Source organism: Myxocyprinus asiaticus, chromosome 22 (genome assembly GCF_019703515.2).
Source record: "Myxocyprinus asiaticus isolate MX2 ecotype Aquarium Trade chromosome 22, UBuf_Myxa_2, whole genome shotgun sequence".
Classification (NCBI taxonomy): Eukaryota; Metazoa; Chordata; class Actinopteri; order Cypriniformes; family Catostomidae; genus Myxocyprinus; species Myxocyprinus asiaticus.
In genome coordinates, this window is record NC_059365.1 from 43,307,373 (window position 1) to 43,326,542 (window position 19,170).

At 36.0% G+C, this 19,170-nt stretch overlaps 1 protein-coding gene across 1 annotated transcript in view; it reads left to right on the plus strand.

Annotated features, from left to right (window-relative positions):
* The first annotated feature begins 4,643 nt into the window (after positions 1–4,643).
* Positions 4,644–19,170, plus strand: part of LOC127413346 (transmembrane protein 271-like) — a 33,476-nt gene continuing 18,949 nt past the window's right edge. Inside the window, exon 1 of the mRNA XM_051650435.1 lies at positions 4,644–5,975. Within this exon, the coding sequence (XP_051506395.1) occupies positions 4,992–5,765 (774 nt within the window). The 5' untranslated portion in view covers positions 4,644–4,991 and the 3' untranslated portion in view covers positions 5,766–5,975. The remainder of the gene's footprint in view (positions 5,976–19,170) is intronic.

Consider the following 19,170-nt stretch of genomic DNA (forward strand, 5'->3'; position numbering starts at 1 on the left):
TGCCATCTTACCTCTCTGATCTACTGTTTGTACACCATCTTGTGAGATCACTCAGGTCCTCCAACCAGAGAATTTTGGTCTAGACTTAATTGTTATTGTACAGCACATTGGTCAAGTACCGTTGTTTTTAATTTTGCTTTATAAATAAATTAACATTGACATTGATATTTTGAACAACTTAAAACACAGAAAAGTTATGATGTAATTAACAGTCTTGGGTAAGTTACTTAAAAAAATTAATCCATTACAAATTACAAATTATTCCTCTAAAATTGTAATCAGATTGCTTTACTGATTAATCCATTGAAAAATTACTAATGACTTTACTTAAGTTACTTTCTAAAACACTTTTTTTTCCGCTCAACAAATTCCCAACAATGTCTATATTTCCTCTTTGTTCATTGTCACATGTAAGTCATACACACGGCACCACACATTTCACCCTTACATATGAAAATAATTCATGTTTTAAACGTAAATAAATAACATTATTTTAGAAATATGTGTAACTAACTTAATTAAAATTTAACAGCTGTAATCTGATCACAATAATTTAAAATGTAATGTATTACACTACTTTTTGTGTAAAAAGAAAATAGATTAAGGTAACTAATTACTTTGTAATCACATAAATGGTAACAGGTAATGGTCACAAGTGTGCTTTGACTGTTCTTTTAAGTTTTCCACCATTTTTAATTACTTTTTGGATGCGTAGCCTCGTGCGACCCCACGTCCATATGCGTGGATGTTGTATTTTGGCTTCACTATATACAACGCATAATTTAAATGAATAAAAACCGACTGAATACTGTCATTTAAAGGGTTAACTTCTGCCGCACCGAGTCAGGTGACACAACAGCATGCTTTTTTCTTTGAAACCTGTTTGGTTGTAAAGAGTAAAGTCTCTAGTTTCACCTGATTTGCCGCTTTATAAAATCTGTTCATTTTTTGCGCGTCAGTGCCCTGACAAACATGATGTCCACATATGAGGATATTGGGACATTATTCCCTCAATAGTAGAAAAAACATGTTAGTTATTCTGAATATCTTTTAACTCTAACACATCTGTGTGTCATTTATCTTCATTTTAATATACATTTTATTATCACTGTGCAATACGATTCTATTAATTAACATTAGTTAATGCATTCCTATATATTTACTGTACATTTTCACATTGAGAATAAATTGGTTCATTCAAAAGCTAAAAAATGTTGCTTTCAGAGGCTTTATATGGAGTTAGGATGAAAGTAAGGTGCATTTCAAACTGTTCTGAGACCAGTGCAGACAGACAATACGCTGGAGGTTAAGCCATTCACTAAAAAGGGAGCAAGGGAGCATCCTATAGCCTTCTATGCAATTAAGTGTATTCACTCCTAAAATCCAACCAAAAGTTCAGTTTCAGGCTGCAGATGATGTTTGGACCACTCATCATGTTTGGCAGACATGGGACAGTGATAATCAGTACACAGACTCAGAATTGTATAATGCTACATTTTATTTTAACATGGTTGGCAGTGATTGGATGATGCTGGACATTACTTTGAATAGGAATTATTTATTCAGCTTTACAGAAAATCAGCTGTAATGTCTGTAAAAAAAAAAAAAAAAAAACATGAATAACCAACATTCCTGGAAACATAATAAACAATTTGATGAAAAAAATCTGACTTTCTATAGCTTAGTGTGATTTAAAATTTCACAACGTAGTCTCGCTGTCCACATATGTGGACATTATTTTTAGGAAATTTATTTGCTCTAGAAAACTTGTTTATTAGGTGCTACCTACCTCAGGAGGTTAAAGTTTACTTAAAGGAATATTACAGGTTCAATTCAACTTAAGCTCAGTCGACAGCATTTGTGGCATAGTGTTGATTTCCACAAAAATTACTTAGATTCGTCCCTCCTTTTCTTAAAAAAAAGAAGAAGCAAAAATCAAGGTTATGAGGCATTTACAATGAAAGTGAATGGAGGGTTTAAAGGCAGAAATGTGAAACATAATTGTATAAAAAACCTTTACATAAAATCTTCTGTTAAAGCTGTAAAGTTATTTAAATCATCGTTTTAAGGTTTTAGGGTATACAGCCTTACATCCTCATGGCAAAGAAGCTTTAAAATTAGATAACTTTACACAGAAAAGGTGAGTACGCAATTTTATCACCCTAAATTCATGTAAACAATCATATTGTTTAATTCTTGTGGCTTTAATTTTGAAAGAGTGTGTATTTTAATTTTATGAGCTGGTCCCATTCACTTTTATTATAAGTGCCTCACTGCAACCTAGTTTTTTCTTCTTTTTTTTAAGAAAAGGAGGGATGAGTCGAATAACATTTTTTTTATTACATTTTACTTTTATAATGAAATAAATTAATATGGTGGCACAATTATATTTTTGTCTACAAAACTAATTTCAAACATTTAAGCATACACCTTCAGATCAAAAGATTTTTAAGATCATGAGAAACATTTCAGTCAAGTCGGTAGTGTATATGGAATATTTGTAAGCTACTTTGAAAAATGTATTTGCCCCACTGCAGAACTATTTAGGGATATTTCAGGTTCAATACAAGTTAAGCTCAACAGGCAGCAAATATTGATTGGCAAAAAAAAATAAAAAATAAAAAAAATAAAAAATAATGTGTATATACACTATATTGCCAAAAGTATTCGCTCATCTACCTTTAGACGCATATGAACTTAAGTGACATCCCATTCTTAATCCATAGGGTTTAATATGACGTCGGCCCACCCTTTGCAGCTATAACAGCTTCAACTCTTCTGGGAAGGCTTTCCACAAGGTTTAGGAGTGTGTTTATGGGAATTTTTGACCATTCTTCCAGAAGCGCATTTGTGAGGTCAGACACTGATGTTGGACGAGAAGGCCTGGCTCGCAGTCTTCGCTCTAATTCATCCCAAAGGTGCTCTATCGGGTTGAGGTCAGGACTCTGTGCAGGCCAGTCAAGTTCTTCCACACCAAACTCGCTCATCCATGTCTTTATGGACCTTGCTTTGTGCACTGGTGCGCAGTCATGTTGGAACAGGAAGAGGCCATCCCCAAACTGTTCCCACAAAGTTGGGAGCATGGAATTGTCCAAAATCTCTTGGTATGCTGAAGCATTCAGAGTTCCTTTCACTGGAACTAAGGGGCCAAGCCCAGCTCCTGAAAAACAACCCCACACCATAATCCCCCCTCCACCAAACTTCACAGATGGCACAATGCAGTCAGACAAGTACCGTTCTCCTGGCAACCGGCAAACCCAGACTCGTCCATCAGATTGCCAGATGGAGAAGCGTGATTCGTCACTCCAGAGAACACGTCTCCACTGCTCTAGAGTCCAGTGGTGGCGTGCTTTACACCACTGCATCCGACGCTTTGCATTGCACTTGGTGATGTATGGCTTGGATGCAGCTGCTCAGCTATGGAAACCCATTCCATGAAGCTCTCTATGCACTGTTCTTGAGCTAATCTGAAGGCCACATGAACTTTGGAGGTCTGTAGCGATTGACTCTGCAGAAAGTTGGCGACCTCTGCACACTATGCGCCTCAGCATCCGCTGACCCCGCTCTGTCATTTTACGTGGCCTACCACTTCATGTCTGAGTTGCTGTCATTCCCAATCGCTACCACTTTGTTATAATACCACTGACAGTTGACTGTGGAATATTTAGTAGCGAGGAAATTTCACGACTGGACTTGTTGCACAGGTGGCATCCTATCACAGTACCATGCTGGAATTCACTGAGCTCCTGAGAGCGGCCCATTCTTTCACAAATGTTTGTAGAAGCAGTCTGCATGCCTAGGTGCTTCATTTTATACACCTGTGGCCATGGAAATGATTGGAACACCTGAATTCAATTATTTGGATGGGTGAGCGAATACTTTTGGCAATATAGTGTATATATATATATATATATATATATATATATATATATATATATATATATATATATATATATAAGGAAAAGCAGCCAATAAGTGCCCAACATAGATGGGAACTCCTTCAATACTGTTTAAAAAGCATCCCAGGGTGATACCTCAAGAAGTTGGTTGAGAAAATGTCAAGAGTACATGTCTGCAAATTCTAGGCAAAGGGTGACTACTTTGAAGATGCTAAAATATAACACAGTTTTGATTTATTTTGGATTTTGTTTAGTCACAAAATAATTCCCATAGTTCCATTTATGTTATTCCATAGTTTTGATGACTTTACTATTATTCTAAATGTGAAAAAAATAATAATTATAATAATTAAAATAATAATTATAATAAAGAATGAGTAATGTTTCAAAACTTTTGACCAGTAGTGTCGTTTTTTCCATTAAAACTAGATGTATGCATATTAATATGTATACAAGAATTTGACATTTGTTTGAAATAGTTGCACAGCATGTCACACTGGAGCACACTATACCAATTGCTGAGTACAGAGCTATACTAATGAACAACATAAAATGAGGTAATTACTTTCTGGTGCACCATGCAAATACACGTTGCTGGTGTTATTGTTATATTAATTATGTTTACATAGTCGGCAATGTAAACTGTAACCAATCATTGTTAAAATACACAAAGAGTTTGTATGATAAATTTCAGTAGGTAAGTGAGACCAGTAGGGGGTCGGATCACTTTCGCCTGATCTCCGTGCAGCCCCTCGGCCAAGTTCAGATCTTAGAGGTGGAGTGAGAGAGGGAGAACACTTCCCTCTCCAGCATCACAAACGGGGTGTGCTTCATCGCCTAGTGGAGTGGATGGATGGAGGGGACAGGGTCATGAAGGTAACCACAACCTTTGGGTTGGATTTAGGGGGCTGTTACCGCAGAAGGAGCCTATCCATTATTGATAATCCGCGGAAGAGCGAGCCGGAGATCCTTGAACCGAAGCGCAACCATCGGCGAGTCATGTCCTCAACTGACAGCGCTTCCAGAGGAGCCGACGAAGAGGATAAAGGAGGATGAAGGAGGCAGGAGGCGAAGAGGCAGAGGAGGATTATAATGAAGTTGAGTGGCAAAGGACTGTGCACCATCGTCTCCAGCAGTCTGCTTTTCGTGTGCGCCTTGAGCGCCGTGGTCGTGGGATTCAGATGTATTGCGCTGGGCTCCAGGGTGCGAGCGCACTTCCACCTGGGCGCCGCGGCCGGCGCGTTTTACTCGGGGATCCTGGTGGCTTTCGGGCAGGTCCTGATGTGGACGGCGCTGATCTTTTGCCGGGGCAAGCCACAGTGTGGGAATTTCTTTCTCTTTGGGATCTTAGTGTTTCTTCTAGGGGTCCTGACGGCGTTCTCGGGCGCGGTGGTGGACGGCGACACGGTGTCGCTGGTGGAGAGGAAGTACGCGCACTATTGCCTTGACTCCGTGGATCTAAACCCGGCGTGCGACAGGCTTAAGGTTTACCAGAGGGGTCTGGTGGTTTCCACCATCCTTAATACTCTAGAGTGTCTCCTGGGGCTCTTAAACTTGGTGATTATTAAGCGCTACCAAACGGAGCGGATTCACCGGAGACGCCGCGCGCAGAGGCGGAGCGCACAGACGATTATCCTCAACGAGGAGCGCGACTTCGCGGTCACTGAGTTCCAGCCGGTGTCCTACATCAACCTGGGGGTGTTTCACGCTTTGGACGAGACTGACGGGGAGGCCCACGGCAGGGGCCACCCGTCCATGGAGCTCCCTGGCTATTCACCCGCGGATCCGGAGCTTTCTTACCCACTTCGCAACGAGTTGCCACCCGCCTACGAGGACATATTTCCCGGAGATACGTGTCACAATTAGCGAACGAGCTGTTGAGAATTGGGGGGAAAGTTGCTGTTTTGCAGTGACAATCAAGCATTTCTCACACTGAACTTTCAATGGCAGTGCAATGCAGATTGGGATGACAGGTTTATATTCTCCTGATCAGCTAGACTAATGTACTTTTTATTCAGTGGAGGTTTCAGCGTTTGAAACAATACTGGCAATGAACTGTTGTCCCTATATGACAAGGTAAATATATACACAATTAAATGATTATTTAAGTATACATGCAACATTGTTATTTTTTTTATTTTTTTTAGCTTTCTGATTGATTGTATTCCCAATTCATTGCTATTGTCATAAAATTCTGTACAAGATTCCTATTGGACTTTCTATTATAATTTGGAACCAATCCTAAAGAATCCTAATAGGAATTTCCTTATAACAAAACAAAAATTGGACCTTTTACAAGTTTACTATAGAACTAATTACCAATCAGTGTCAGAAATGAACTTTTACATTAAGGATTTGATTTGATTAGCAAGGGTTTTTTTGCCTTTATGATGGCATATTTTTTTTTCTAACCATTGAAAACTAGCTGTGTCTCATCCATTTATGTAAAATAGCTCAATTTAATTGATTCATTCATACAAATTCTTATGATTAGGAACTGATTACCTTTTACCCCCCAAAAATAAAAATAAAAATAAATAAAAATAAAAATAAAAAAATCAACATATTTAATGCAATAATATGTAAAACTAGGACTATAACAGATTTTAAGAACAATTTAAGATTTTTTGCCCCCACATTTAGAATTCTGGGGGCATTTTTGCCCTGAGCCCACCTAAATTTCTGACACAATTACAAAAAGGATAAAATGCTCTTTTAGGACACCAAGAGGAATTTAAAGAAAATATATAGATATACCAGACAATCAAGAAATTATTCCAAAACAATGCAAAAAGGGTTCTGATAAAGATTACACAAAATCTAATATTTAAAAAAAAAAAAATTAAATAAAAATCATGTAAGAATTGCCGTTTATCCAGTAGGATCTCATTTGATTCTTGGGAAAATTCCAGTTGAAGTCCCATAGGATCGGCTGCAAAATATGATTAGGAATCCTGTACACATTGCTTTAGGATTTCTTTGACTAGGGATCCCTATGTAGTTTCTTAATGTCGCTCTATTGTTTTCTCTCATATTGCTTAAGTTTAGCTTACAAATACAAGGTGTATTTACACTCTCTTGACATTGCTTTTGAGTCCCAGTTAACTAACACAATTGTGCATGAGGTGCTGCTCAGGAGGTGACAGCCAGTTTGCCTGCAGAAGGTGTTGCCATGGTTCCTTGACCCTTTTTCTACCTGCGCGTAATTAGATATGTAACAAACCAGTCTTTGAAATGCAGATTTGGTTGGTTTGTCTAGTCTGATCTGGGGCACAAAGCAAAGCAAAGTTGTTTAATGTAATGAACAAATTCATTTACGTCTTTAGTTTGGTGTGTTTAGAAAAATCTCTTTGAATGCAGTTGAATAAAGCACACCACTGAAAATTTTAAAGAATTCAATTGTGGTGTTATACGCATTACAAACACGTCAAGAAAATTGCTGGCTGAACAGACCAGTGCACAGTAATTATTCTGAGTGGATATTATCTGCTTTGGCACAACACCAAAACCTGTGATGAAGCTTTACCTGACTAAAGAGCGATGCTTTGTCTGAGACATCGCTGGACCTCAAGACAGCATATACAATGGGCTTCAAAAGTCTGAAAGGTCTTGTGGTTCTAATTTAAATTAAAACATAATTTCACTACAGATTAAACTATCAGCATAGAAGTTTGAGTAAATGTCTTTATTTACTCACCCTCATGTTGTTCCAAACATGTATGACTTTTTTCTTCTTCAGTGAAACACAAAAGATTATTAGGCAGAATGTTAGAGACTGACAGCCTCCGTCATCATCCACTTTCACTTCACCTTTTACACAATGAAAATACAGTGAAAGTGGATGGTGACTGAGGCGAGCTGAAATTATTTTTCTGGTAATCAACATTAGGCCACAAATGCTGTTAATTTAAATTAAAGGAATATTCTGGGTTCAATACAAGTTAAGCTCAATCGACAGCATTTGGGGCATAATGTTGATTACCAGAAAAATTCCAACTCATACCCCTTTTCTTTAAAAAATAAAATCAAATAAATCTGTGTTACGGTGAGGCACTTGGAATGGAAGTGAATGGAGCCAATTTTTTTGAGGGTTAAAAGTCAGAAATGTGAAAGCTTAAAACATTATGAAAGCTCTTATATTAATCTTGCTGTTAAAACGTGTATTATTTGAGCTGGTAAGATTGAATTGTTGTTTTTGCGGTGAACTACTAAATTAATGGAATTACAGGGTTTACGGCATCAACATGGCAATGAAGTGATAAAAATAGATATAAACTCAGCAAAAAAAGAAACGCCCCTTTTTCAGGACACTGTATTTTAAAGATAATTTTCTACAAATCCAAATAACTTTACAGATCTTTATTGTAAAGGTTTTAAACAATGTTTTCCATGCTTGTTCAATGAACCATAAACAATTAATGAACATACACCTGTGGAACGGCTGTTAAGACACGAACAGATTACAGACGGTAGGCAGTTAAGGTCACAGTTATAAAAACTTAGGACACTAAAGAGACCTTTCTACTGACTCTGAAAAACACCAAAAGAAAGATGCCCAGGGTCCCTGCTCATCTGCGTGAATGTGCCTTAGGCATGCTGCATGGAGGCATGAGGACTGCAGATGTGGCCAGGGCAATAAATTGCAATGACCGTACTGTGAGATGCCTAAGACAGCACTACAAGGAGACAGGTAGGACAGCCGATCGTCCTCGCAGTGGCAGACCATGTGTAACAACACCTGCACAGGATAGGTACATCCAAATATCACACCTGCGGGACAGGTACAGGATGGCAACAACAACTGCCCGAGATACACCAGGAACGCACAATCCCTCCATCAGTGCTCAGACTGTCGGCAATAGGCTGAGAGAGGCTGGACTGAGGGCTTGTAGGCCTGTTGTAAGGCAGGTCCTCACCAGACATCACCGGCAACAACGTCACCTATGGGCACAAACCCACCTTCGCTGGACCAGACAGGACTGGCAAAAAGTGCTCTTCACTGACGAGTCACGGTTTTGTGTCACTAGGGGTGATGGTTGGACTCGCGTTTATCGTCGAAGGAATGGGCGTTACACCGAGGCCTGTACTCTGGTGCGGGATCGATTCGGAGGTGGATGGTCCGTCATAGTCAGGGGCGGTGTGTCACAGCATAATCGGACTGAGCTTGTTGTCATTGCAGGCAATCTCAACGCTGTGCATTACAGGGAAGACATCCTCCTCCCTCATGTGGTACCCTTCCTGCAGGCTCATCCTGACATGACAATGCCACCAGCCATACTGCTCGCTCTGTGTGTGATTTCCTGCAAGACAGGAATGTCAGTGCTCTGCCATGGCCAGCGAAGAGCCCAGATCTCAATCCCATTGAGCACGTCTAGGACCTGTTAGATCGGAGGGTGAGGGCTAGGGCCATTCCTCCCAGAAATGTCCGGGAACTTGCAAGTGCCTTGGAGGAAGAGTGGGGTAACATCTCACAGCAAGAACTGGCAAATCTGGTGCAGTCCATGAGGAGGAGATTCACTGCAGTACTTAATGCAGCTGGTGGCCGCACCAGATACTGACTGGTACTTTTGTTCAGTTTATGTCTTAGTTGTTGAATCTTTTTATGTTCATACAAATATTTACACATGTTAAGTTTGCTGAAAATAAAAGCAGTTGAAAGTAAGAGGACGTTTCTTTTTTTGCTGAGTTTATAATTTACACAGAAAAGGTTAGTAAGTGATTTTATCATACTAAAATCATGTGAACACGGATACTGTTTTTATCTCATGGCTATACTTTTGAATAAGTGAGTATTTTAACATGTATTGATTGGCTCTATTCACTTCTATTGTAAGTGTCTCACTGTAACCCAGATTTTTTGCTTTTTGTTTCTAAAGAAAAGGATTGATAAGTCAAAATTAACTTTTGTGGCAATCAACATTATGCTACAAATGCTGATGATTGAGCTTAACTTGTATTGAACCCGGAATATTCCTTTAACATGGTCATAAATTACTTATATTAATAGTGATCTAGAAATGTAAATATTTCTCAAATACTTCTTTATTTGTCAAAACGTTGTTTTTACTTCAGAATTTTTTTTATTTCCAGGTTTAAATGAGATTTGCAATGTGGTATCAGGCTTTTGGACCCCACTGTATATCTTGCGGATGTTATCTGCAATTTAAAATGTTTTTGGAGAATTTTTCCATAACACTGATATAGCACTCATAGGCTGTGTGATACTGATGGTAAGTGACAGATCAACTCTGTTCAAGTGATACTGTAATTTGCGCAACATTTCATGTTAAGAGCATTTATTCAGAAAAGCTCACCGATTTGTTTATGATTTTTATTCCTCATTGAAATCATGTGCAGGATTTGAATTATGCACTCAAAAAAAGAAAAAAGAAAAAGAAGTTAGAAGTTTTCCACGCAATTAAATTAAAAATTTCCAACAAAAAATGATTGGTTTGAACTGACTTGTTCTTGTTCAAGGTGTAGAAACTTCATTTTGTCAGAACAACTAGGTAAGATCTAATTAATTGTCTTAAGTTGCTCCAGCTAAATTAATCTTATTAAACATTAGTACATGCAGGGTTGGGAGGGTTACTTTTGAAATGTATTCCACTACAGATTACAGAATACATGCTGTAAAATGTCATTTGTAACATATTCCGTTAGATTACTCAAGGTCAGTAACGTATTCTAAATACTTTGGATTACTTCTTCAGCACTGGTAGATTTTTTCACTTATTTTGACTATAAAAACTCAGTACAGTAAGACAAAATACACATGTTAAAAATACATTCTCTGAAAAACCTAAATATCTTATGCAGTGTTGTTTCTAAAACAAGATAAATCAAATTGATCTTGTTTTAAGGATTTTTAGATATTTTTACTGGAAAACAATACAAAAATTATCATCAAGAATATGATTTTTGCCGTAATATCAAAGGTCTTACTAGAAAAAAAGAAATCATGATCCAACGTGAATTTTCTTGATAAAAAATATGATCGTGCCTGGTAACGTGCATGTAAAATGGCTTGAAATAGCATTTTATCTTAGCGTAAAGCTGACAATTTACACAAGGTTTATTTCTATTTCTTCTGCTCCAAACTTACTTCAAACTTACTTCTCTGTCTGCTCGTATGAATGTAACACATCATAAGAAAGTGTTTCACCGCTGTTCAAATGCACTTTGAATCACATCATTTATATGTATAAATGTTTTCCATCTGAAAGGACTAAATATTAAATGAAACAAATGACAATAAAATGCAAAGTAATCTCTTCAGTAATCAAAATACTTTTTGAATGTAACTGTATTCTAAATACCAATGATTTAAACTGTAACTGTAGTGGAATACAGTTACTTATATTTTGTGTTTTAAATATGTAATCCCGTTACATGTTTTCTGTTGCTCCCCAACACTGAGTATATTCCAGGTGAGCAAATGTTATGACAGTGAAACTGTTGCACTGTCAGTTTGATAGCAACTACTTTTACAGCTAAGCAGCACTTAAATCAAACATCCCCAAAAGTGTGAGACCATCCTCAACCAAAGAACAAGCGGCAATCTTCACCACAGTAGTAACTCCAAAAACACCAGCCTAACAAACAATCCTTTGAAATGCCAATATAACACAACATTAAACCTGAACAAATATCTTCCTATTCTTATCTTACTCAAAAAATGCATAAAATAACACTTAGTTTCAACATTTGTTAACCCCATCCAGTCCCCTGCAAAGCATGCTGGGAAATGGAAATCCCCTGCACAGTTTCATCCATGCTACAAAAACTATTCATGTAGCCCTAACTCAATTGATTAAGAAAACTTGAATTCTATAAATGTAATTGGATAGAACATAATGAAATCAAGTTAAGACAAAATGTTCTATAATTGTGTTGCTTTTGAGTTTAAGTACAAAAGAACAAAATATATTTTTAGTGTAGATATCTACAATTTAATTGTCACTAGTTAAAATGCTATTTTTTTATATCCTCAATGGAATTACTACTAGTGAAAATGCTCATTTCTGATATTAGCAATTAAAAACATCAACCCTTGAAATAAAAACTGACATGAAACACTTATTCTTTATTATAATTTATTTTTCTTCACATTTTAGAATAATAGTGAAGTCATCAAAACTATGGAATAACATAAATGGAACTATGGGAATTATGTTGTGACTAAACAAAATCCAAAATAAATCAAAACTGTGTTATATTTTAGCATCTTCAAAGTAGTCACCCTTTGCCTAGAATTTGCAGACATGAACTCTTGACATTTTCTCAACCAACTTCTTGAGGTATCACCCTGGGATGCTTTTTAAACAGTATTGGAGTTCCCATCTATGTTAGGCACTTATCGGCTGCTTTTCTTTATTATTTGGTCCAAAAAAACTTTTTTTTATTTTTTTTTATTAAATTTTACTTTTATAATGAAATAAATTAATATGGTGGCACAATTATATTTTTGTCTACAAAACTAATTTCAAACATTTAAGCATACACCTTCAGATCAAAAGATTTTTAAGATCATGAGAAACATTTCAGTCAAGTGTTATATATATATATATATATATATATATATATATATATATATATATATATATATATATATTTAAATGAGTAGTAATTATAAATATTTAACTAATTTCTTTGCATTTTGAGTATTTAACCATTTCCTTGTATATACAGTATATACTGTACATACATTTTTTAATTTGTCCTTTATCACAAATAATAGCCTATTCTGTTATATTTCTCCCCAAAAGCACCATGGTAATACATTTGTTTATTTATTTATTTTCAGACATGGTCTGTGATAACCCCATGTTTATGACATGTGTCATAGTAAAGCCATGGTATTTTTTAAAGTACCTTGGAGTACCATGACATTATCATGAAATATGAACATGATCAATCATTCAGTAACATGCTACAGGGTCCTTGAATAACGTATAACATGCAAGTAAGGGCAGCCGGTGGAGTTTCTGGTGCCCCCCTAGGATATAATGGTGCCCCAAAAAAAAATTCCAGTAGTTATGAGGAATATCTCTTACAAGTAAAAATTATAATAATAATTTAAATGTTATTACATTTTTAGTTCAAATGTCTATTCCTAATATCAACAATTGATTCAAATTGTTATCTGTAATGTGCCTCATAAGATATTTGTATATACTTTTTTCATTTATTGATATCCGAAATCCATTTCCAGATATCTGAAATACCAAATCTAACATGTTGAAATGCATTTATTGATGTCAAACATTTGTATTTTTACAAATTCAAAAAAATTCAAATTCAAAATCATTTGTTGATGTCAGGAATTTACATTTACACTGTGAAATTCTACTATTAAAAATACAGTTACAGATATAAAAAATTACAGCATGCAACAATGGGATATGATCAATGGGTCTGCACTGTGTTGTTCCATAATTATTTAACATGCCCTCTGCAATTTTTTTTTTTTAATCTATATCGCAAGCTCTTTTGACATTTTATCATGTGCAGGATATGAATTATAGATATCTACAATTTAATTGTCTCTAGTAAAAATGCTAATTTTTGATATCAGCAATTAGGTTTGCACAAGGAAAAACATAAATTCTTGAAATAAAAAATTATGTCATTACTCGTGGAAATAGTAAAAAGTGAGAAAACATGATTATGGATATCTGTAACTGCATTTTAAGTAGTAGAATTTCTCAATGATTTGTCATTCACTCCTGTTCAAAACACAAGTATGATATCTATAAATAATTTCTTATTAGTAAAAATTCCAGTAGTTATCAGCAATACATCTTACAAATAAAATTATAATATTTAATAATAATTTAGATCAATAATTACATTTTGATTAGTTCAAATGTCTATTCCTGATATCAACAACTGAATTACAACCAGTAAAAATTAAAATGGATCATATCCGTTATTTTCCTCATAAGATATCTGTATATACTCTTTCATTTATAGATGTGTGAAATCTATTTCAAGATATCTGAAATACCAAATCTAGCATGTTGAAATGCATTTACTGATGTCAAACATTTGTTTTTTTACTAGTTCTAATTCGATTGTTGATATCGGGAATTGACATTTGCACTGGTAACAATGTAATTATTGATATAAAAAAATGATCATTTCGCCAGAAGGAAGTACATTTTGTAGCTGATTTGGAATTTTAACTAGTGAGAAATAAATTATAGAAATCTGTAGCTGCATATTGAACAGGAGTGAATGACGGATCATTGTGAAATTCTACTAGTGAAAATACAGTTAGAGCTATAGAAATTACAGCTTGTATATGTTGAAATTATTTCTTTTTAATATCAAAAATTAATGTTTTTACTAGTGCAATCCTAATTACTGATATCAAAAATTTGCATTCTAAATTGTGAAAAATAAATGACAGTTTTCTGTCATTCATATTATGCAAGTGATAAAATGTTGAAAGGGCTTACGATATTAGTTCACACTAATGAATTGGAATGGTTTCCTTTTCAGCATTTTGTGTCCAACGTGCTCTTTCCTCAACATGCAATGATAGACACAGCTATAATAAATACAAAGAGATGTGTCCACATTGCAATATACAATCTACAATGTATTAATTGAGGAATTGAGTAGTGAGTGTCTAGATGTTTAAAGTGAGTGGTGTGTGCGTGTGTGTGTGTGTGTGTGTGTGTGTGTGAATGTGGAAAGCTTATGGAGACACTTCTTTAACTGTCAAGGTCCTGCTTGAGCAACACTGGGAAAGAAGCTGTGCAGATGTCTGTTGGTCTTGGTTTGGGTTGCTTTGAAACATCTTTTGAAACAAGCAGTGTCCAGGACAGGATGGATCTTTAATAATCTTTGCAGCCCGGTTCAGTGTCATAGGCCTGTAGATCTCAGCAAGTGATGGAAGATTGCGGCCAATGGCTCTATCGGGGCAACTGATAATGCGCTGAAGCTCTCGATGATGCTTTGTAGAATATAAGAATTGGTTGTGCAATGTCCAGCTTATTTAGTCTCAGGGGTTTAGCAATACAATAGAATAGAGCAGCCTTTTGGCTTAAAGTCAACATGAAATCAAAATTGACTGTATACTTACCTAATACATGTTCCTGGTCTTATTGTGAATTACTTGAATGGTGTTCAAAAGAAACTTTCCTTTTTGTCTGATAATGAAGTCTTCTAAATTTTCAACCCCTTCCCTCAAACCACTTGTCACAAAGAGACAACCTTTCCCGATTCAATCAATTTGGACATTCAAACAATTGAACTGAATATCCTCTTTCACTCTGAAATCATACAGATGTGAAATGGGTTGTGTTCAGTTTCTTGTTGACTTTAAAGGGTCTATGTGTGATGTGACAGATCAGATATGAATCTGAGGGTGGAGGTCGGGTGTAATTCGATTGATTTTTGTCATGCTTTTGTTCCCAATGTCACTCCTCTCTGGTTTGATTCGGTATTGAGATGCAGATACAGAATTATGGAGCTCTAACCGGTCCGATTTGGAGAGCATACTTCCTAATGTCCCCCAAATAATTTGCTCATCATTAATACAACTAAAAATGCAATCAATACATATTTACAGCCTGGAAAGGAAACGTTGCCACTTTGAAAATGGAAACTCCGCAGAATAACCACTGCGTGATGGGAAATGGACTATAGCAATTGTGTTTCTAAGGTGGATGATGTTCCCAACTGAGCAAATGCTTATTTGAACAAATACTATAATTTAGGTTACTTCCACTGAAGGTCAGTGGAAGAGTTGAAATGAGTTATGCTGGTGACTTTTCCTTTTCTTTTATGGCTGATCTTCAAAATGGTTCAATTTAGCTAATGGATGTGAGCCACACATAATGGAATTTACTCTCTGCCCCATTCGACTCTTTTCTGTTATTATTCAAATGACCAGGCCAAGAAATCACAATGTTCTGCCTATTTCCATTTATTATTATTATTTCTTCTTTTTACCATATGTATGCCTGCAGCTTTTAATTTTCACAATGAAATACTCAGTTCAGTTAAGTGGTTAATGCAAAATGTTTTGCTTATTAGTCAGGCAAAAAAAAAAAAAAAAAAAAAAAAAAAAAAAAGTTTAATTTAATTATGTCCTTGTGCCCTTTGCCTTGGGGTTTTGTTAGGTGTACGAGCCAGTCGCCTGAGGCAGGGGTTTTCAACTTTTTGATGTCAATGATGCCAAAATATAATGAGCCCCTTGCGAGGGACCCTCTAAGGGCAGATTTATTTTGGCATGCACAAAGACCAATTCATACTGTGTGAAAAAAATAGTAAGCATGACATTATAAAGACAACATATTGTTTGCAATATTAAATAATCAGCTTTTGTATTGTCTTTAGAATGCAGAATGAAACCGCAATAACTGAAAATTTGTTAAACATGTAAACTGTGTTAAACTGTTTTAAAATCTTTTTCTTTCAAATTGTCTGCGTCCCCAGACCCCAGTTTGAGTTATCATCTCATGGTTGTCATTCTCCTGAATCATTTCTGCAAATAGTGAAATCATATTATCAAATGCAAGAAAATGGTCTGACTAAATCCAAAGAAGCTTTTGAGGTTGAATTGTAAGTTCATACTGTTAAAATGTGCAGCCATTCTTGATCAATCAAAATTGTAATCTTCAACTTGAATGGCACAGATAACTCTTGGAGACAGGACTGTTGAGCAAAGAGGTGAAGTTACAATTTTAAATTGTCCTCTTCAAAAACTGCATGGTAAAGTCAACATGAAATGGATGACAGGTGGTTGGAGGGGAGAGGTTGAAAAGTGAGAGGGACTTGAGATGTCAGCTCTAATCTAAGTTACAGTGAGGCACTTACAATGGAAGTGAATGGGGCCAGTCCATAAACATTAAAATATACACTGGGCTCTATTTTCGTGGCCACGCTAGGTGCAGCACAAAGCACAACAACTGTTTGCAACGTTTTATCTAATTTTTGTGAGAGCGCTAATTCTAAGCATAAAATTAATTTTCAGGCCAGCGCAAAGAGCAAGTGGCCGTGGGTGGGAGTGTTTGCGCTATCTGTGGGTGTATGTGTGCAAACTGTGAGTGTACTGTATGTCAATGAAGTGGTGCAAAGCGCATTTTAGTACCATGGCTGTTCTCAGTGCAAAGTCCAAATTCAGTTCATGCATTTGCAGTTTGGAGATTCCACCAGCAGGTGGTAATAAAGTTCATGTCCAAATTCTAAAAATACAGATCAAATATTGTCCTTTACGATAACTGTTGTAGCAGTTTTAAGAAACAAAAAATTTATGAGATTTGTGTTAAACTTTCTAGAGTTTATGGTTTATTTTTCAATTATTATTATTATGTTTATTTTTACAATTCTGAATTATGATCTAATTTTTATTGGTATTTTTCCACCTGTTGCCGAAGAGTGATTTTTGAGTCACTGCAAAAGAGGCCGGTGAAAGAAGTTGGAGTGGGTAAAATGTTTTGATATGGGGAGGAGTTTATATGCGATTTTTGACCAATTCGTTATTTTGATTAGATTTTTGTTTCATTTTGAAGTGTAATTTGGATTAGAAGTGCGTGCAAAATTCCCTCGATCCATGGTCTAACCTGAAGGCCGATACAATCACTGTTAATACTAGCCATGATTTGTGTAAGTTTATTAATAAGATCAATAATACTTATATTCTCTATATAATTTAATAGAACCTACATCAAAATCCTGACAAGAACCACATTTTCTATGCATTTAAAAGGAGCTTGTCACTGTCATGGAAATATGCCTGATATTCAACAAGGATGCAGTGAATGCACAATAGAATGTAAGTCCATATTTCCATTCTTCTAATTCATTGCATACAGTTACACTACCAACTTCTTATGAGTGTGCTGTATTTGTTTATATTGCTGGTGCTTGACAGGAAATTAAATATATATAATAGGAAGAAGACAGTGCAATAACCGGAAAAGAACCTGAGAATATAATTGTACTTGACCTAACCCAATAGCGCTTTTGCATCCGCAAATTTCGCTAAACCCACTTGCGCATAGACTTAGTGTATGCTTGCATGAAATAACGAAAACCTCATGGCCATGCCCACTGACTTTGCACGTATGACATATATCTCATAGTGCTGTGCTTAGCGCTCTTAAAATAGGGCCAACATAAAATGTATCACAATAAAATCATATTAACCTAATGTTTAAGTCTTATAGCTATACTATTGAAAAAGTTTGTATTTTAGCATTTATCAATTTGCCCCATTCACTTCCATTGTAAGTGCCTTAAGTAAATGGTCAATTTTGATTTCATATTGACTTTAAGGCATCTTTTTGGTTTAAGCAATAGAAATAAATGGCTGAGATCCACAAATTTCTGATTGCCATTTAAGCTCGAGCGCTGTGGTTAAATCTGTCTTCACACAGGTGAACAGTTTCCAGCAAGGCAGATGATAAAAGAAAAACCACCAGGACTTCAGAGCAAACTGTGGTAGTTATGCACGATCTGCCTCGTGTACTTTGATGCTTCTATTTTTAGAAGAGATAAATTATGTTTCATGTGGCTGGCTTGTGTAATAGAAGTTTATCGACACTTGGATTATGATTTTTGTTTCAAAGTTCTTCCCCTTCCATCAGTGTTACAAAACATATTTTGATCTAGTGTATATGTCTCCAGTATGTAGGCATATACAGTGTGGCAGTGAGCTATTAAATCTCACAAAAACATGTCCAGGTCACATTTCACCCCAAAATCAAAAGGAAAAAAGAAAAGAACATTTTTTTTTTTTTTTTCCTTGGGAAAATTAAGATGTTTTGAATTCTAATTTCTTGGTTCTTTCTTTTGATTTTGGAGTGAAAAAATCTTGATTCTTTGTTTCATAAGATTTACCCTATTATCTTCCAGTGCTGTGCATTGTAAGGTCAGAGAGTACAGTGATATCCTGTAGTTGGCAAAGAAACGATACGATACAGTATTTTTCATTAATCATGCCGTTAATCATGCATTTAATGAGATCATTCCATGTGGACATGGATTTATAGTTGCTCATACTGAGTCATGTGCTCTTGTAGCCTGCAGTGAATTGTGCACTTGTATGGTGATTCTGCGCTCTCTCTCCTGTGTCATGCGGACAGGCCTGGCCGCTGTCCAAGGTCTCGACTCCCATCGTGTGCTTACTTTCAATTTTTCAATTTACCCTGGTTGAGAATAGAAGGATGGAGAGGAGAGAGATTTTATTCCACTGCTTTACTAGGGCCCTGGGGAAGGCCAATTCTGAGTTATTTCATGACAAGAGTAACAAATA